The 21,453-nt window shown below is 43.2% G+C and overlaps 1 protein-coding gene across 4 annotated transcripts in view; it reads right to left on the bottom strand.

Moving 5' to 3' along the window:
* Positions 1-21,453, bottom strand: part of SLC39A11 (solute carrier family 39 member 11) — a 361,452-nt gene that overhangs the window by 257,830 nt on the left and 82,169 nt on the right. For 3 of the 4 annotated variants that reach the window (XM_072112560.1, XM_072112556.1, XM_072112557.1), the window contains exon 5: positions 3,570-3,702. In XM_072112560.1, coding sequence (XP_071968661.1) covers positions 3,570-3,702 — 133 coding nt within the window. The remainder of the gene's footprint in view (positions 1-3,569; positions 3,703-21,453) is intronic. The other variant, XM_072112558.1, reaches the window with a different exon arrangement.

Genomic DNA, 21,453 nt, shown 5'->3' with positions numbered 1-21,453 from the left:
CAAGCTCAGGATGATGTGATGTCTGATACATGCACAAGCTCAGGATGATGTGATGTCTGATACATGTACAAGCTCAGGATGATGTGATGCCTGATACATGTACAAGCTCAGGATGATGTGATGTCTGATACATGTACAAGCTCAGGATGATGTGATGCCTGATACATGTACAAGCTGAGGATGATGTGATGCCTGATACATGTACAAGCCCAGGATGATGTGATGCCTGATACATGTACAAGCCCAGGATGATGTGATGTCTGATACATGTACAAGCTCAGGATGATGTGATGTCTGATACATGTACAAGCTCAGGATGATGTGATGTCTGATACATGTACAAGCTCAGGATGATGTGATGTCTGATACATGTACAAGCTCAGGATGATGTGATGTCTGATACATGTACAAGCTCGGGATGATGTGATGCCTGATACATGTACAAGCTCAGGATGATGTGATGTCTGATACATGTACAAGCTCAGGATGATGTGATGTCTGATACATGTACAAGCTCAGGATGATGTGATGTCTGATACATGTACAAGCCCAGGATGATGTGATGTCTGATACATGTACAAGCTCAGGATGATGTGATGTCTGATACATGTACAAGCTCAGGGTGATGGGATGTCTGATACATGTACAAGCTCAGGATGATGTGATGTCTGATACATGTACAAGCTCGGGATGATGTGATGCCTGATACATGTACAAGCTCAGGATGATGTGATGCCTGATACATGTACAATTGTTCTTCAGGTTGTCCTCTACTACCACTAGGTGGACAATAGGATCAACCAAGAAGAATGATTCTTTACTGGGGATGAAGTGACATTATGAAGTAGTAATATCCTGAGAGGAGTCATTTCTTCTTCTGGATTTATGGAAGAAAATAATCATTCCACATTCCATAATCCGAAACATTTCCACGTTATGAGAAGTTCTCTTCATGGTTTTCTATCCTTGGGTTCACCTCGAAGGTTAAAAAAACTCAACAGAGGACCGAATCCCTAAGGACATGTTCATGACTCCAAAAACAAATACATTTTCAAGCCACTGGATGCCTGATCTATTGGTTTCTGCATCTCTATCAAGTGCCAAAACTTGTAGGCCACTTTTTACAAGCTTCCAGCTTCATCAGTGATGGATTTCAGCTCAGTTGCCAGCCTTTTAAATTCTCGGTAAGATGGACACGTTCCCAGTGGCAGGCCTCTGATTCACTGCTCTCCTGTGTAGTGTTTCATGGCCGACATCGCTCTGCTTATTGATTACGGTACTTTGTGAACCAGAGAAATGATTACTTCCTACCTTCGCACAGATCTTCTCAGACGGGGCATATAAAATGTCACTCCCATTTTTAAAATGAAAAGTGACGTGAGGGCGAAGAAAATAAACAAAAAGTAGATCAATTTCTTCGCAACAGGCGACGCAACAAAATAGATGAATCTTTTTGGAGTTCTTTTGAGGTGAATGTATGGTGAGCTATCTACATGGTGATCCATTCAATGGTGTTCCATTTGCGGCGAAAGACCTACCTGAATGGGTCTCACCAATTTGGAACACTAACTTTGATACAAAAGTTCTCCTAGATTGTAAGCTCTTGCGAGCAGGATTCCTATTGTTCCATCTGCCTATGATTTAGCTCTGTTATTTTCTGTATATATGTACCCCATGATCTATAGAGAGTCTCCAGAAAAACAGGATTTGCAGAGAGTTGTGGAGACAGAGTTGGTGACCATATTGGTGGAGTTGGAGATGAAGTTGGAGGTTTGGCTGCCCCTGCTTTGGCTCTATCTGCCCTTGGTGTGAATTAAATGATCAGAGCTCAGCGTGTACGGTATTGTCCCTTTTCCAGATCAATTGCACCAACATTTATTTTCACAAGGAAAAAATGCCAAGACTTCATCCAGGAATAGGCTTTACTTTCCAATCTTCCGCTACAGCGTTTCCTTCTCTTCAAAGTGCATATAAACTTTCAGCAAAGTTAACACCCTAGGACAGAGACCAAGTGCCCAAACTACAACTCAAACCCACTCACTCATCACAAAGTGCCAACATGGCAGTTTAATCTCCAACTTATTGCTCCCTGCTATGTTGTAGCTTTCAATCGTATCAGTGTCCTCAGGACAACAATACAGTAGATAGGAGGAAAAATTCAAGGTTCCCAGAGCAGGAAATATTTTTGTGCCTGGAGAAAGAGCTACAAAAATAATTCAGATCTATCCACACCTTTCCACTGCTCCTGTAGTCTTAGGCAGAGCTGTTGCTTTAAAAAAGCATTGAGCTTGATATGTCCTGGGCCGCCTGGGAGTGCAAGTAGATACCTTGAGTCCTTTTTTGGTGATGGCCTGATTGCCCTCTCTGTGGGGCACCGCTACTCTAGGAGATAATACACACACATAGCGAAGACTGTACAAGTTAAAAATCCTTCTTTTAACAGTCATATACTCGTGCAATTTGTAATGGTTTTTCCCATAGGTTGTAGGAGCCTCACTGATTAACTGAAGGGTATGAACAGGATTGGATAAGAGAAGTTAGGGTGAGGCGATGCTTGGTTGTATTGTTTGACTACAGCGGTTCCCGTTGTATGTTTTATAAAATAACTGTGAATATAAGAAGATTTAGGAAAGTGAAATGAATGAATTTGTACATTGATACATTTTTAATGTGATTTTCTTATGTGGAAAATGTTGGTTTTGTATAAATGAGAGAAAGTTGTTTGGCTGGACATGCCCGGGAGAAGCCGAAACCCAGGGTCGGGCGTGGACGAATGTTAATATATAACTTTACATGCACACGGGAGAGAAAGAAAACACGGTAGAGGAATATTTGAGAGTGAAGCCTATTCCTGGATGAAGCCTTGAAGTTTTTCCTTGTGAATGTATAACAGTAAAGAGCTAATAACGTACACGTTGAGCTTCGGTCTATAATTTGTATCTTGTGATTATATGAACTAAGGGACCGGTTTGGGACTGGGAGCTCCGGGATTGAGGACTTTATATGGGTATGCGCAAACACATGATTGTTGATATTGAGTGTTTGTGTGGATTGCCTGCCCTGCTTATACATCGCCTTACAACCTTCCATGGCCGGTAATGACCCTAGTGAACTAACGTCTCGTCCAGGTCTGCTGCCAAGCCAACAGGAAAATAAATCACAAGAAGATCTCATCATTTCCATGAAAGAACAAGAACCCAGAGCAGGAAAAAAACATGAAATTCACAGAAAATTTGATTTGTACTGTAGTGTAGTGGGACACAGTAAAGATCACCTAGTATAAAAGGAGAAGGCAAGAGATAAGGTGCAGGGATTTCCAGGCAGTAAAGTCAGTAGACCCTACAGCGGGAAAACCCTACAGGAAGAAATTGTTGCTTCCCAAGTCAACTCAACCAGTTGTTGTACCGTCAGACATCATTGTCCGGATGTCACATGTCCCACCAGCAAGAAGACTGATATCAACAAGGATACCCGTCTTACACGCAAGCTCTGATGCAGACGTGCCACATTCAGGAAACTGACGGCACCACAACAATCTTGCATGGTATATGACGACAACGGATGCTTGCCTGTGTGAGAGACGCCTCTACCTATCCGGATGCTCAGCTCCCGCTCTTCATACGATAATCCTTCATCCTTCTCCTTAACGGGTTTGGACTCATAAGTGGAAGTTGCAATGGAGAACGGATCGTCGTTCACACCCTGCAAGAAGATTTTTTATGAAGTTGTAGGACCCATTAACACATGAGATCACATCAGATAAGACTCATAGATCAGATCACAACAGTTGAGTGTAGATAGAAGGCTACATTCACACTGCCATATGGGGGACGTATATACGGCCGATATACGTCCCCCATAAACGGCAACGAGCGCACCGCGCCCAACGGGAGCGGCACCGTACCGCTCCGTATCCCGGAAAAAGATAGGACATGTGCGCCATATGTTCCTATGGAGAGGGGCGGGGGTGAGCTGCGCTCACCTCCTCCTCCTCTCCCCGAGCACTGCCGTTGACCGCTGTGCTACGGTACGGCTGGCAACGGCAATGTGAATGTAGCCTAACTCAGGATCAGAACAGGACAAGTAATGGATGCCACCCAACCACTGTCACAGAGCTGTATCAGGCGCTGGGACATGGTGACAGGTGATAGGGATGGATTCTATATCCCCTTATACATCCCCTTATTAAGAGCCTATTCCTCCTTAGGTCCTTAGTTCACTTCTTGGAGATTGTGCTGAATAAATATTATTTCATAAAGAACATGAATAATGATCTGCGTAGGTGACCAGAATGAACTTTGATCAGTTATTAATACTCTTAATTATGGAACTAGCTGCACTTGGCTCTTAATAGGAAAGTCAACAAGCTAATTATTAACTGATCAAGTGCTATGAAATTATTAACTGTTTCCTTGACGCTGTCCAATGATTGGACAACTCAGAAAAAGCCCTGTTTTTGGGTATACAAGATGGTGTATGCTTTAATAAAATTTGAGACTTTATCCTGAGAGCAAACCTGTGATCTTTCTTAATGACTACCGGGCTACTGAGCTCCTTATGAACCTGAATTTGGCTCCTCTCCAATATACTGACTTGTGACCTTTGAGGATGAACCTAACAAGTGGCGCCCAACGTGGGGCAGATCTTATCGGATTGACTTCAGTACTGCAGACCCGGCAACACAACGGGCTCTTTGGAACCTTATTTTTACACAAAACCTCTCTGTGTCTGCTCTATCACAAAATCTGCCGCCGGATTTACGGTACGTTATAGATAAGTATTTCTTCTTTCTGCCCAATATTTATTGGCAAAGAACCGTAGAATATCCCTGAGATAATTATATGTATATTGGAGAAGGTTTGTGTTTGTGCTGCTACTATATGTTGTATGGCTGATATAAGTCCACCTTGAAGGCAACTTCCCACCAGAAAGATGAACCTCTTCCCGTGATACTGGCTTGTCTGGTTCACAGGTGAACAAACGCCCCTACTGGTCTAGCTGGAATCAAATGAATTGTCTAAATCCGCACTATAAATAAGTTTCATCAAAGTGAGATGTAAAGTTTTATTTTATTTCCCGCTCTGGCTTATATATATAAGATAAAAGTATAAACTAAGTAGAGTTTCTTCACACACCCACATACTGAAATATTTTTGTTAAGCTCAGTTCTAAAGAAGTGGGAAGAAGTTTCAGGACAGAGGCGACCGGGGTTGGTTGTTAGTTTTATAGTTTTAATACGGAAAAGGGCGTTTTTAGAGCGGCCAGAGAAAAGACAGCAACTGAGTCTCAGACAACGCCTTTAATTTAAATGGCAGGTTCCCTTTAAGTGCATCAAACAACTGCAACGGAAACTACAGCTCATAAGTTTATGAACTAGTGGACTTTTTCTTTTTTTTTACATTTTCTGCACAATGGGGCTCATTTACTAAGGGTCCAAATCGTGCACTTTCGTGAGGTTTCCCGGCGATTTCCGATTTGCACCGAATTGCCCCGGAATTTTGGCGCACGCGATCGCATTTTGGCGCATCGGTGCCGGCTTTCACATCGTGGGAGTGTGGCCGTCGTACAACCCGACGGATTCGGAAAAAACACAGAATTTGAAAAACCTTTTGTAATGCAAGATCAGCACTCACATGCACCGGGAAGAAGAAGGTGAACTCCGGCGGACCCCGGCGCAGCAGCGCCACCTGGCGGATATTGGGTGCACAACCTTAGTGAATCCAGGCAGACCAAATCCTCGTCGGACAACGCGCTGTGGGATCGCGACTGGACCGGGTAAGTAAATGTTTGCAAACTGTGACAAATCTTCAAAGGTTTATGCAAAAAACCCCAGGAATGAAACAGTGCGGTCAATTTAAGGCAGTTCTAGAGACTGCAAAGTGATGAACCATATGCTAGGAAAGACGCCTTGAGAAGAGCTCTCTACATAAGGTAATTGGTTTATGGGCCACATCGTCACAGCAGTTGACACTGTATACATTCCCATCATTGATGCTGATATATTGTACAATTCTTTGGAATAATTATATTGATTCTCAGAAACCATTACTTAGCCCTGCAGGCGCGTTGTACACCAGGTATTATACCCTTGTCACATTAAGAGCCTGTCTGTGAGTGAGCATAGTAAAAAAGACATTAACTGGGAAGCGTTTCCCGTTATTTATTACAAGAGATTCTCCATCTGGTGTGATTTTCCCCTGCTCCCGTGCTATCTCCGACTCTCCGCGTTCCCTCTCCAGTCCTGACTGCATACAAATCAAGTGATAAACTGCAGAATACATTAAGTATGTGAGCAGGACCTTTACGCGCCGCCATAATCTCAATCAAACCTGTATGTAGCTGAAGCCTGTTGACAGTTCTTATTTCTTAGCCCTGCTCTCGACTTTCAGGAATGACATAAAGAAGAACATGAAATTTCCAAGTCGAGGTTGAGCGTGAAGTGCAGATGATGAGAGCCTCATCAACTCGGAACATGGAAGATTGTATAAGTGCGGAAACATTGTAGCCACCGACTAATCATCTCATGGAATGTAGCAGAGCCCAAGACCGGCTAATAAAACATATCCCAAATACACAAGAATATTTTTTTCAGTTCTGATACTGCATTTCTGTACAGAGCTTGGTTCTGATGCTTTATTACTGCACAGAGCTTGATTCTGATGTTGTGCTACTGTATGGAGCTTGGTTCTGGTGCTGTATTTTGTAACTGAGCTTGGCCTTGATGTTGTATGGAGCTTGGATCTTGTGCTGTATTACTGTATGGAGTTTGGTTCTGGTGCTGTATGTCTGTAAAGAGTTCGGTTTTGGTGTTATAATACTGAACTGAGCTCGGTTCTAGTGCTATATTTCAGTACGGAGCTCGCTTTTGTTGCTGTATTATTTATGCAGTTTGGTTCTGGTGTTGTATTACTGTACAGAGCTAGGTTATCGAGCTGCATTAATATATTTGGTGCTGGTGTTGAATTTCTGCGCAGAGCTCAGTTCTGCTGCTGTATTTCTATATATAGCTTAGTTATTGTGCTGTATTTATAAACAGAATTCGGTTCTGGTGGTGCTTTTCAGTACAAAACTCGATTCTGATTCAATACCGTACAGCGTTATGTTGCTTTATTACTGTATGGAGCTTGTTTCTGGTGCTGTATTACTGCATGGAGCTTGTTTCTGGTGCTGTATTACTGCAAGAAGCTTCTGTATTACTGTATAGATCTTGGTTCTAGTGATGTATTTCTACACAGAGCTTAGTTGTGATGCTTTATTTATTCATGAAACTAAGTTCAGAGTTCAAGAGAGTCTCAGTTTGGAGACCACAAGTATTATATGTATACAGGCAGTTACTTACAAGAACTGTAACCCCAGCCAAATTTTTTCTGGTCTTTCTGACAATTGGATTTTAAAAATGTTGAATTATCATAAAAACCAAGATTAATTATAAACCTTAAATACAGATACATTTGATAACTGTAACAGCTGATCATTGTAGCCTAGGGCTAAAGTACAGTAAATTACCAACAACCAGAGGTTTATTTGTAACTAGGGGTCGTCTGTAAGTCGGGTGTTCTTAAGTAGGGGACCGCCTGTATATATCTGGATATTAGATTCTCTTTGCATTCTTCCAACCACCCCCTGCTTGTTCGAGCTGAGATCTCAATCACGTTCCATCTTGTCACTTTCAAGTGCTCCTCTTTGACTAACGGGTATAATTACCCTGATTGTAATTCTGCTTCTAAACATCAATTCACGAAATGGCGCTATATAAATTGTTAAAGAGTATCTGTCACTGCAGGCAGATGAGAAGTTATGTCAGAGCCTGTCTGCATTTTAGCTAGAGAATTTTGTAAGTTCTTACATTCAGGTACAAAGATAATGAAAAGAAGGGAGGGATCAGGAAATCAGAAAGTATAAAAGTATCAACTCAGCTCCGCAACATCGGAAAAGGAAACATTCTTGCAGCTCTGGATGTAAAGGAGTAATGAAATTCATTTACCTTAAGAGCAGCTTTACAACCACAACCCGACAGCTGCGAGGCCGCAGGAAAATATAATTCTGCTCTCAAACCTAATGTATTCAGACCAAGAGGCCAGACTGAATTTCCTCGACTGACCACCGAAGGATGTCGCCGAAATCCCCTCGATACAAAATAATGTGCGGCTCCAAAACCACAAGTTCCTGTAAAGTGCATTAACCTTTTCACCGCTAGCAGAGTAGGAAACATTTACTAATGCTATGTGCTGTGCGGTGAGCTGCTTATATTATTATATACTCTTATATCTTATAGCCTATCATCTTATTACGTGTTGGAGAAAGAGGGTTCTCCGGGGGAGGCTTCAAAAGAGATGTCTGTTTTAGAAAAGATTGTAGGTTCCCTATTCCATTAATTCTGGCTCGGCTCTTCTCGTAGATTTATGATACATTGTTACATAATAATAATAATTCCTTTATATAGCGCACACAGATTACGCAGCGCTGCACAGAGTTTGCCAAATTGGTCCCTGTCCCAATCTAAACAACCTACTAGTATGTTTTGGAGTGTGGGAGGAAACCGGAGGACCCGAAGGAAACCCGCGCAAACGCGGAGAGACCATACAAACTCTTTGTAGATGTTGACCTGGATGGGACTTGAACCCAGGACTCCCGCGCTGCAAGGCAGAAGCGCTAACCACTTAGCCACCGTGCTGCCCTATATTGTTATTACAGGCGGTCCCCTACTTAAGGACACCCGACTTACAGACAACCCATAGTTACAGACGGACCCCTCTGCCCCCTGTGACCTCTGGTGAAGCTCTCTGGATGTTACTATAGTCCCAGACTGTAATGATCAGCTGTAAGGTGTCTGTAATGAAGCTTTATTGATAATTCTTGGTCCAATTACACCAAAAATTTTGAAACTCCAATGGTCACTGGGGCAAAAGAAAAAAAATTGTCTAGAACTTCCATTATAAAATATACAGTTTCGACTTACATACAAATTCAACTTAAGAACAAACCTCCAGACCCTATCTTGTATGTAACCCGCCTGTACTTTTAAAAAGACATATGTCCATCAAGTTCAGCCAAGGAAACAAAGGGAAGGGATTTTAGGGAACACAATTCTATTTTCTAATATAACCATCAATATTATTTTGATTTAAAAAAGCATTTAGACCCTGAGTGAAGCTGTCTGCTATCTCTGCTGCGCTCTGCTCCTGAGCTCAGCTATTCCACAGATTAACAGATCTTACAGTAAGCCTTGTTGTTGTCTCTGGAGACAAGACGGAAACAGCGCCCCCTTGTCTTTTGACTTGGAAGATAGTACATAGGGGTCAAGCTCCTTACTGCTTTTTCTATAAACTATTTCCACTATAGACACTTGTTGAGACTGAATTATATTTGTGCTGGAATCTTTGTGCAGTTGAAGCAGAGACTTTCCTTATCTTATCCTTACTGAAGTTGTTTGGGACCCCTTCAGACCCTTTCAAATTTTTTTTAGTCTTTGTTTCATTGCAGCATATTTGTAAGGTCAAAAAATGTAATCTTTTTGCTCATAATGTGCCCTCCACCCCCCTATCTTGACAGGAAAAACTAAACAAGAAAAACTGAAATATCACACGGTCATAAGTATTCAGACAGTGACATGCACTGTGAGCTGTGAGGTCTTATATAGACAGGTGTGCGCCTTTCCTAATCAAGTCCAATCAGATTAATTGAACAAAAAGAGAAAAAGTTTTTTTCAGCTCACCCATTTCTTGTAGCCACGTGTTGAGAGCCGGTGCTCGGACAAACTGAGCCGATTCAGTGCATATTCAGGGGAAAAGTAGGTGAATCCAGCAACCAGGCAAAAAATATATTAAATCATAAGTATAAAACTTTTATTTATATTTTTCATAAGTTTTTATTTCATCCTTTTAAAAAGTAGGTTAAAAAGGTACCATGGTAATGACAGAAACTGACGCGTTTCGAACTAAATGCTGTTCTTAATCATAGTCAACACATCACCATACTATGTAAAAAGTTATATGGAAAAAGGAAAGGAAATGGGCGGAAGAGGGAGTCGACAATACGTCACAAATTAGGTGCAGCTGAGTGGCAACAAGAAAACATCAAAAGACAGAGTAAAGAAAAGCATGGTCAAAACATGATTAGTAAATGTACATTACATCATTCCTGGAGTTTAGACCTAGTGGTATTCTAGTTTTCATGGTTAATATCCAATAGGCTTCCCTATTTCGGAGAGCTTTGCTCCAATCCCCGCCTCTTTTAGGGCGATTAACCCGTTCTATGGGTACTACTGATAGATGTGAAGTGTCTCCGTTGTGTAAATCCCTGCAGTGTCTGGAGACTGCTGAAATGTTGCGTATATTGCTTCCTACATGCATGGTGGATGGATCATAGCGTGCCCCTGATGTATGTTCTGCTATTCTCTGTTTCAGAGCCCGTTTAGTGCTACCTATGTATTGCAGCGAACATTCATTACAAATAATAGAATACACTACATATGTAGAGTTGCAATTTATAAACGAGTTTATTTTGTAATGCGTGTTGTTCTGTATAGATGGTGCAAATTGAGTTTTGGAGATGTATTTACATGTGCCACATCTAGGTTGAGCACATTTGAAACTACCTTTACTGTTTAACCATGTGTGATGCGTATGTGAAGAAGAAAATAAATTGGGAGACAGAACGTCACCAAGGGTGGCGGAATTTCTAGCCGAAAAACGGCATCCTGATTTTAATATTGTGTTTAAAATGGGATCCTGATATAGAATGGGAAGATGTCTTTCTATTATATGTGTTACTTGATTATGTTGAAAAGTATAATCAGTGGAAAAAGTTACCTGGTCAGTACTTTTATTTTTTCTATCTGTTTTAGTGTTGGTGGAACGATTAGTATAAAGTAACTGAGACCTGGATTTGTTTCTTAGGGTATCTTTTGTACGTGAAATAAGGGTTTTATTGTATCCTCTTTCGTATAGACGTTGAGTAATATTACTAGAGGTTTCTAAATATTGTTTTTCCTGTGTACAGATTCTTTTAGCCCTAATAAATTCTCCTTTAGGTAAATTTCTGACTACATGTGGTGGATGACAGCTAGTGGCATGTAACAAAGTGTTGCCTGCAGTGGGCTTTCTATAAAGGTTACATTCTACTTTGCGATTTTCTGGAACACCTATCAAACATAAATCCAAAAATGCTATAGAGGTGGCTGAAAAAGAATAAGTGAAGCGTATATTATGATTATTGTCATTGAGATATGAAATAAATGAAACAATGGGGGTCATTTACTAAGGGCCCGAATCGCGTTTTCCCGACGTGTTACCCGAATATTTCCGATTTGCGCCGATTGTACCTGAATTGCCCCGGGATTGTGTCGCACGCGATCGGATTGTGGCGCATCGGCGCCGGCATGCGGCGACGGAAATCGGGGGGCGTGGCCGAACGGAAACCCGACGTATTCGGAAAAAACGCCGCATTTAAAAACCGAAAAAGTGTCGCTTGGGGAGCGCTTACCTTCACCTGGTCCGAGGTGGTGCATTCCGGCGCGTTGAGATGATTTTCAGCGCAGCAGCGCCACCTGGTGGACGGCGGAGGAACTACCTTCATGAATCCCGGCCGGACCCGAATCCAGAGCAGAGAACGCACCGCTGGATCGCGAATGGGCCGGGTAAGTAAATCTGCCCCAATGTCTGCTTCTCTACCAGTCCATATTAGAAGACAATCATCTATAAATCTTCCGTAATACTTTATATTGTGACGATAGGGATTAAGAGTAGAGAAAACTGTCTCTTCTTCAAACCAGGTCATAAACAAGTTCGCTAATGAAGGTGAAAATCTCGAGCCCATGGGGCATCCTTGTTTCTGTAAATAAAAATTTTTGTCGAAAACAAGATAATTATTTGTAAGCAAAAATTGTAGAATGTCCAGTATGAAAGCAATATTATTTTTTAATATATTTTTTGCCTGGTTGCTGGATTCACCTACTTTTCCCCAGATTAATTGAACACAGCTGGACTCCAATGAAGGAGTAGAACCAACTCAAGGAGGATCAGAAGGAAATGGACAGCATGTGAGTTAAATAGGATTGTCACAGCAAAGGGTGCATTCACTCGTTCAGCTTTTCAGATGCAGTGTTTGATGTCCAAACCAAGAGTGGAGTGAAAACAGAGGAGGAGCAGCTTCTCTCACTGATATGTTCTCCACTATTATCATCCACACCTGCTCTTGGCTTCAAAAACTGCATCTGAAAAGCTAAACGTGTGAATACTTATCACCAGGGGCATGGTGGCTCAATGGTTACCACTACAGGCTTGCAGCGCTGGGGTCCTGGGTTCCCAACCAAGTCAAAATTTGCAAAGAGTTTGTATGTTCTCGCCGTGTTTGCATGGGTTTTCTCTGGGTCCTCTGGTTTCCTTCCACACTCCAAAATACACTGGTGGGTTGATTAGACTGTGAGCCCCATTGGGGACAGGGACTTATTTGGCAAGTTCTGTGCAGCGCTGCGTAATCTGTGTGCGCTATATAAAGACCACCAGGGGCTGAATACTAATCACCATGTGATATTTCAGTTTTTCTTGTTTAATAAATTAGCAAAAATATCTACAGTTTTGTTTTTTTTCTGTGAAGATGGGGGCAGAGGGCACAATACTGGGGGGAGGGGGGGGGGGCAGAGGGCACATTAATGAGCAAAAAAGAAGAACTTTTTTGATCTCACCAACTGCCTGAAAACAAAGAGTGAAAAAAATCAAAGGGGTCTGACTAGTTTCTGTATCCACTGTAAATGGAGTTTTTGTGCAGCACTCAGGTCCTGTCTATGTCATGTGCGCAGCGTCCTGCAGCTCCTCAGCCCAGGGTGTGAGGAGACCTCATCAAACTATAAGTGTGTCTGGTTAATGATGGCCCACAGTCCTGTCACATGGGACACAGCCCTGATGAATCTCATCTTTTTAGGACATTGAAACCAATGACTCAACAGAATCTGGTTCTGCTTCAATGATCTCTATGGAAAATAAGGGCTGTATATTAAAGGGAACCTGTCACCAGGAGAGCCATTTTTAGCATACACTGCCAAAGTGTTTTTGTATTAAAAATTGGTTTTACAGAAAAAAAGATATGTTATATTGTACCTTTCATTAGCATCTGCTGTGTGACTTGGCAGCTGCCTATTGGGAGGGGCTGGAAAGGAGCAGTCCCCCCCCCCCTTGGGAAACATGTGACCTTTTCAAATATATGAATAACTCCCCTCACTCGGGATTGGCTGTAGATGAGCAGGGGGCGTCGCTAAGCCCAGTGATGGGTGTTTTCATATATTTGAAAAGGTCACATGGAGTAGCTGTTCCCCAAGGGTGGGGGGGGGGGGGAAACTGCTCCTTTCCAGCCCCTCCCATTGGGCAACTGCCTAGTCACACAGCACATGCTAATGAAAGGTACAATATAACAGATCTTTTTTTCTGTAAAACCAATTTTTAATACAAAAACACTTTGGCAGTGTATGTGCTATGCTCTGTGGGGACTGGGGGAGTGCTGAAAATGGCTCTCCTGGTGACAGGTTCCCTTGAAGGCGGCCTGTGCCAAACAATGTACAGAAGGGTAAGAATGCCATATACTACTACCATATACTATAAGACCATGGCAGGCACTCCCTAGAGCTACAGACCATGCCACGTACTCCATAGTGGGCCAGATCATGCCCGGTACTCTATATAAGAGCATGTCAGGTACCCCATAGTGGGGCAGATCATGCCCGGTACTCTATATAAGAGCATGTCAGGTACCCCATAGTGGGGCAGATCATGCAAGGTACTCCAAAGCAGAGCAAATCATGTCAAGTAATGCATTGAGGGACAGGCCATGCCAGGGACTCCCTAGAGGGGCAGACATGGCAGGCACTCCCTACAGGGGCAGACATGGCAGGCACTCCCTACAGGGGCAGACATGGCAGGCACTCCCTACAGGGGCAGACATGGCAGGCACTCCCTACAGGGGCAGACATGCCAGGCACTCCCTACAGGGGCAGACATGGCAGGCACTCCCTACAGGGGCAGACATGCCAGGCACTCCCTACAGGGGCAGACATGCCAGGCACTCCCTAGAAGGGCAGACATGCCAGGCACTCCCTACAGGGGCAGACATGCCAGGCACTCCCTACAGGGGCAGACATGCCAGGCACTCCCTAGAAGGGCAGACATGCCAGGCACTCCCTAGAAGGGCAGACATGCCAGGCACTCCCTACAGGGGCAGACATGCCAGGCACTCCCTAGAGAGGTAGACCATGCCAGTTATTCCATAGGGGGGGGCAGACCATGCCAGTTACCTCGTAGTGGGGCAGATTGCACCCGGTACTCTTTACAAGGACATGCCAGATACTCCATAGAGCAGTAGACCATGCCAAGTGCTCCGTAGTGGGGCAGATCATGCCAGGCACTGAGTAAGCTCTCTGGGCCTACTGTTATGATAAAGTAGATGAATGCCACCATATTGGATTAAATTGTTGCCCTCCCCTATGACCTCGACACGGGGCGGCAATTTATTTCTGCGACCACTCGAGAAGAATAAAAAAGTATGAAAAATGAAACATAATAAAACCTATAAAAAAGGGGTATTTGTGTGATCGGACTGACCTAAAGGTTGTCATTTGGAAAACACAGTGATAGCTTCAAAAACTGAACCTTTTATAAAATGGTGCAAATGTGGCAATATGCTTTACTTTCCAGCTTCACGGTGCACTGCACTGAATAATAGTGAGGTATTTAGTGGGAAATTACCAAGCACAGCGCTGGGGTATCTCCAGCACTATCATTGACAGTGAATGGGAGTGCCTAGGATACCAGGGCGCTGTACTCAGCCACTTCCCACACTCTCATTGACCTGCTGATTCTCAATTAGAGAAGTCAGGACCCCAATTCTTAAGAGTGGGGGGAGGGGGGGTCCATCCTTGTGATCAGAGTTGGACCCACACCAATTAGATTGTTATCCCCTATTGTGAGGGCAGAGGGTAACAATAGATTTGGTTATTTTTGTATCTGTAACTCCTCGGTAAAACCAGTGGGTAACCTCCAACAATGGGTAACCATTCTTACAAGAAATGGAATACAACAGGATGGGGAGAGTTGTGTGTAATAGATTATAAGTAGCCGATCAGACGACAGCAAGAAACAAAGAGAAATCAAGAAACATAAACCGGTTTAGAAAGCCTTTACCATCAATTTTCCATTAAAGTGGCCGGAGCGATGCCCAGTCTTTGGCAGCTAAGTGTTTCTACTATGTGTGCAGCCAAAGTGTGCAAAGCTCCAGATAAATTGGATTTTCATCTCCTGCTCCGCTCCTAATAACACCTGACTGCTGCTATTCATATTAATTGTCAGAGTTTACCGCCAGGAATGAACTATAACCTCACTCCTCCGTGTGTGTAGCGCTTGATCTCCCTGGATGTGACAGTCAAGGCTTGCGCAGTGTATAGGGGGTCTATTCATACATTATAAAGGAGAGGAGAGGCTGCCCAAAAAGATACCTAATATTATTACACAATAATCTCCCTCCCAGGATGCGGGGGGCCGGAGAGGTGACCTTTCTATAAAAGCCATTGTGGTAGGCAGGCTTTGTGCGGAGCGTCTTCAGCTGGAAATGCCAAGGACCTTTCTTTCCTCTGCGTCTATTGTCTCACAGATAAACTGTTTGTCACATAGTGTCACGACTCGCTTCCTTTACATGGAGAGTCTCAGGACAAGAACAACTACTCCCAGGATTTCACAAGAAGCCTTGCCCTATGAAGTACCGCATTGTTTACCAGCTTCCAAATTCCCCAATGACTACAATCCTTTTACAAGTTTTCCAAGATTACTTTTCGCATTTTAAGGAAAATTTAGTTTTTATCTTTATTTAAATGAGTTGCTAAGTGCCCTAGAGGCGGGGCCATGTCTGCTGATGCAGGTGATGGAGGGAGCTTGAAAGAAAATTCAGAGAGGTGACACCTATTCAGAGTTGCAAGTAATGACGGTCACATAATGTCCTCTTGAAGGACATCTGATTTGTAGAAAACACAGCTATCGCTATCCCCTCAGTCCCAATATGTCAGTATAGCAGTTTGTCTGACCACTGTGTAGCCGCCTGTCGCTGTTCACACTGCTCGCCCTGCTCCTCAGCGTGCGCTAACCCTTACACACCAATCTGCTCCACGGCCGCACATAACTTTCTAATATTTAGAGGGGTAGTACACATACATCTTATCTGGCCCCCACCTACCAGTGCACAACTTTGGTAGTAAATGGCACCCTCACACTCTATTAGGGGACTGAGTAGTGTGGTTCCAATGATCCCAGCAATACTGCTTTGTCTATTTGCTGCCCTGATCTGTGGCTTGTTCTCGAAACTTCATCTATTTACTGCCTGCCCTGTGGCTTGGTCTCTAGACTTCGTCTGTTTGCTGTCTACCCTGACCTGTGGCTTGTTCTGCTGGACTTTGTCTATTTGCTGTCTGACCCATGGCTTATTCTGTGGACTTTGTCTATTTGCTGCCTGCCCTGACCTGTGGGACCTGTTGGTTGTTCTAGACTTTGTCTATTTGCTGCCTGGCCTGACCTATGGCTTATTCTCTAGACTCTTCTATTTGCTGCCTGCCCTGACCTGTGGCTTGTTCTCTAGACTTTGTCTATTTGCTGCCTGCCCTGACCTATGGCTTATTCTCTAGACTCTTCTATTTGCTGCCTGCCCTGACCTGTGTCTTGTTCTCTAGACTTTTTCTATTTGCTGCCTGCCCTGACCTGTGGCTTGTTCTCTAGACTTTGTCTATTTGCTGCCTGCCCTGACCTATGGCTTATTCTCTAGACTCTTCTATTTGCTGCCTGCCCTGACCTGTGGCTTGTTCTCTAGACTTTTTCTATTTGCTGCCTGCCCTGACCTGTGTCTTGTTCTCTAGACTTTTTCTATTTGCTTCCTGCCCTGACCTGTGTCTTGTTCTCTAGACTCTTCTATTTGCTGCCTGCCCTGACCTGTGTCTTGTTCTCTAGACTCTTCTATTTGCTTCCTGCCCTGACCTGTGTCTTGTTCTCTAGACTCTTCTATTTGCTTCCTGCCCTGACCTGTGTCTTGTTCTCTAGACTCTTCTATTTGCTGCCTGCCCTGACCTGTGTCTTGTTCTCTAGACTTTTTCTATTTGCTTCCTGCCCTGACCTGTGTCTTGTTCTCTAGACTCTTCTATTTGCTTCCTGCCCTGACCTGTGTCTTGTTCTCTAGACTCTTCTATTTGCTTCCTGCCCTGACCTGTGTCTTGTTCTCTAGACTCTTCTATTTGCTTCCTGCCCTGACCTGTGTCTTGTTCTCTAGACTATTCTATTTGCTGCCTGCCCTGACCTGTGTCTTGTTCTCTAGACTTTTTCTATTTGCTTCCTGCCCTGACCTGTGGCATGTTCTCTAGACTTTTTCCATTTTCTGCCTGCCTTCATCTGTGGATTGTTTTCTGAACTTTGCCTATTTGATGCCTGCCCTGACCTCTTGCTTGTTCTTCTGGATTGCTGCATTCCTTGAAACCTGGACTGTCAGTAATCACATCAATCCTGTTCCCTTGTGCTTCCCCTGACCCGGTTTGCCTGGCTGCTATCCACATGAAGATCACCACAAGAGGTGGAGGCCTTGCAATCCCTCCGCAGAAAAGTCCAGATCCGTGAATAGGAGTAAATAAAAACTGAAGGTGTTCAGGGACAACGTCCTTAGTGGTGGCACAAACTCAAACTAATTGAATAGCCCAGTGGATCCACAACCTGTTGTTTGTTATACAAAATACTATATCTGAAACCAATTTGCTTTTCACAATTCAATGTTGGGAAATATTTCAACATAAATTTAATCGACATCTCCCTCAACTCCGCACAGTTCCCCCACCAAGTATATATTGTACATAAAATCTGCTTACTGACATCTATAAACCCCCTAATGCCTAAAAATACAAAATGTTCCAATATTTGAGGAAAACTTGTAGCGCTCACAACTCTTTTTTTTCCACACTGCTTTATGTGGAGAAGCGAGATTTGGTCTCAAACTCTCAGGGTTTGGTATTAAACATTTATGGATCTCCTCCGCAAATCGTGATGGATTGTCAATTATTACAGCAATAAAGTACAAACAGAAGAAGCCGAGAGAGAGGAACAAACACATATTTAGCTTTCTTCCTGCCGCACATAAAAGAAAGAATATACACATAATATTTCTTGTAGTCTCCACGATTACTCTACTGATTTACACACTGAATGAGGGGCTTCAGATTCAACAAATCAAGCAGCCAACACTCCAGCCGGCAGTGAAAGAGTCTTAAATTCTTGAGTCAGATGTAGGTGATAAAGCTGGCATCATCTCATGTATATTTCTAATCAATACAGAAGATGGGAATGTCCTTGTAAAGGGGGTTTCCTTCTATTATCACTTACTACTAGGGGATAGGACCAGGTCATAATACTCAAATAATGCAGAAAGGAATAAACATTCTTTCTACAATTCAATGTATCCAAGTGTCATATATTTATTGTATTTTAATTGTGGAACTTTGCCTTGTTCTCTGCTTGCTGTGACTGGAAACAAACCCCCTATTTGTGAATTACAGTTTGCTACAATTGTATCAGATCTACACATTCCGCAATGTACTGGCTACACGAGCAGCACAGATCTCTATCTTGTCCTGGGTGTTTGTTACAATGCAGAAGACTTGTCTAAGCAGTAGTGAAGGGATGTACTTAGAGAGCTAAGAACAAAGCAGTGTAAGGACACGTCCCCAAAATTATCCTGAATATAAATGAAAAATTCACAGTTCTGCTGCTACTGACAACACACACATACTAGTATGTTATTGGTAACAGCAGGACAGAGAAACAGATTCCTATTCTAGGTTTAGAGATTTGCCAAGTGCCCAAGGATTGTGTACTCACACTGCTGTGCGCTTAGCTCTCTGCACTAAACTAGTACATTGCACCTCCCTGTTGTAAATGACCGCTGTAATATTTAACCAGAAGCCTGCTATTCAAAGTAGAGGGTGTAGAGCAGTTCTATGCAAAGAGCTGAGAGCACAGCAGTGTAAGGAATGAATCACCAGAAACAACAGTCTTGGAATATTAATCAATTTATTCTAGTCCTGCTGCTACCAACAACATGCAGGAAGGTAGAATTACACATCTCTCCGGTGACTATAACTAACACTGTCTGAAAAGAGCTAAGCACACTGCAGTGTGAGGACACACTGAAGTCCAGCTACAATCCAGGCATATAAATCCATATTTCACAGTCCTGCTGCTACTAACAACATACACAACAGTATGGTTACACATTTCTCCAGGGACAATACCTAACACTAGCTGCAGTTTTGGATGGTCAATATGGCTGTCAGACACACAGTGATCACCAATGGCAGGTGGTCTAAAGGAGATTTTTCTTGGAAAAAAACATCTTTAATTGATCGTTCTGACCTTTGATCTAAATCTTAAATGTATTAATGGACAATCCCCGCTCCCTGGTATCACTTATTCATGAACGCCCCGGGCTGCCTTACCGTCCGTTCGCTACCAGCAGCTGAGCGGTTAAACACTCATACAAAGAGACAACCCATCAAAAACAATTTCCCTGAATAATTAAAAAGCAATCAACCTCTTTTCCAGGCAAGTAAAAGGAGTTGTTCTGCTGAAAATGCCAGCAGCGGTGTTTGCATTCCTAAATGGAGTGATTAATTTGTTGGCCTTTTTCATAACAGTCAATACTAAAATATGGCAGAGTGGGCGACCCTCAATCACGGTGATTACACCCTGATTATCGGCAGTACATCACTGTCATCCTGCGGCTACGAGACCCACAGCCGTCACCGATCAATGTGCACGGGCGAGCCATGGTGGAGTGAGATGTATCACACGTCAGCAATCCCAATATTACCACACAGTAAATTCCTTCCGCATTCCGGTGACCTCTGTGACCCTCAGTAATCAGATTCTTATCCCAATTAACACAAACCTTATTATACAAGCTGCCCCCTCTATCTCCATGCTGACCAAACTTACATAAAATTTGCATCCAAACAAGAATCTAGATTGAAAAATCTCCTTTTCAGAGACGTGAGTTTTCTATAGTCTACAAACAAAACATACGCCGTCTGATCGTGCAGGTATCCTCCTGTATGATAAAGAAAATCTACCATCAAAATCCATCCTGATAAACCGAGGAGACTTACTCATAGATCCAGCCATCATGACTTTGGAAATCTTCTTATATTTGTTATCCATGGCTCCTTTCCTTCTAAAATCAACTTATTCGGGCTCATTTACTAAGGGTCCGAATCGCACACTTTCATCAGGTTTCCTGTCGATTTCTGATTTGCAGCGAATAGCCCCGGGATTTTGGCGCACGCGATCGGATTGTGTCTCATTGGCGCCGGCTTTCACGCAACAGAAATCGGGGGGGCGTGGCTGTCGGAAAGCCCGACGGATTCGGAAAAAACGTGGAATTTAAAAAAGAATTTGTGTGGCAAGATCAGCACTCACATGCACCGGGACGAAGAAGGTGAACTCTGGCGGACCTCGGCGCAGCAGCGACGCCTGGTGGATATCGGGCGCACGGACCCGAATCCTCGTCAGAGAATGCGCTGCTGGATCGCGACTGGACCGGGTAAGTAAATTTTGCCCCATTATGTTACCAGAGTCCCCCTGTGCTGCGGGTTTACATGCTGTTAAACTGTCTCCCCTATCGCTGCTCCCTCGAAACTACCCCCTCCATTTGCCTGATGTAATCCCTCACAGTGGAAGGGGGAAGTGCTTCTGCACAGTGTAACAGCATGTGAAGCTACATCATGGAGGGGGCTCTGGTGACACCCCCAGGAGCCTTTCAGGTACATTAGCATAGCTATAGAAGTCTATTTTATAAGGAAGGAGGCCATGTATAACAAAAATAAGCAGATTACCACAGTCACAATGCTTGGATCTATGAGTAAGTGCCCCTGATTTGTTATGATGGATTTGAATGGTAGGTTCCCACTTCTGCAAATTAATTTTGTTTGTATAGTGAAAAATAAAACAATTTGCCAATATACTTTATGTATCAATTCCTCATGGTTTTCTAGATCTCTGCTTCCTGTCATTCTATAGAAAGTTTCTAGGTTTACTTCCAGTGGACAGAAATCTGACCGTGGTCACACAGGTGCACGGCTTGTTAGTATCATAGAAAGTAACAGAGAGTAACCAGAGCTGTGGGTTATAACGAGCCTTGCACCTGTGTGACCATGGTCAGATTTCTGTCCACTGGAAGTAAACCTAGAAACTTTCTATAGAATGACAGCAAGTAGCGATCTAGAAAACTGAGAGGAATTGATACAGAGAGTATTCTGGAAGTTTCTATAACTTTTCATTATTCAAACAATATTCATTACTTGCTGAAATGAGAAAACCCCTTTAAGTCCCTTCTTCTAGTTCACATGCGCTTCTTCAATGTCAGACTCTAAGCTTGTTGATAATTAATAAA

This window comes from Engystomops pustulosus, chromosome 6 (assembly GCF_040894005.1).
Source record: "Engystomops pustulosus chromosome 6, aEngPut4.maternal, whole genome shotgun sequence".
NCBI lineage: Eukaryota > Metazoa > Chordata > Amphibia > Anura > Leptodactylidae > Engystomops > Engystomops pustulosus.
The sequence above is the reverse complement of the archived record's forward strand: the minus strand, read 5'-3'. Positions and strand labels throughout refer to the sequence as shown.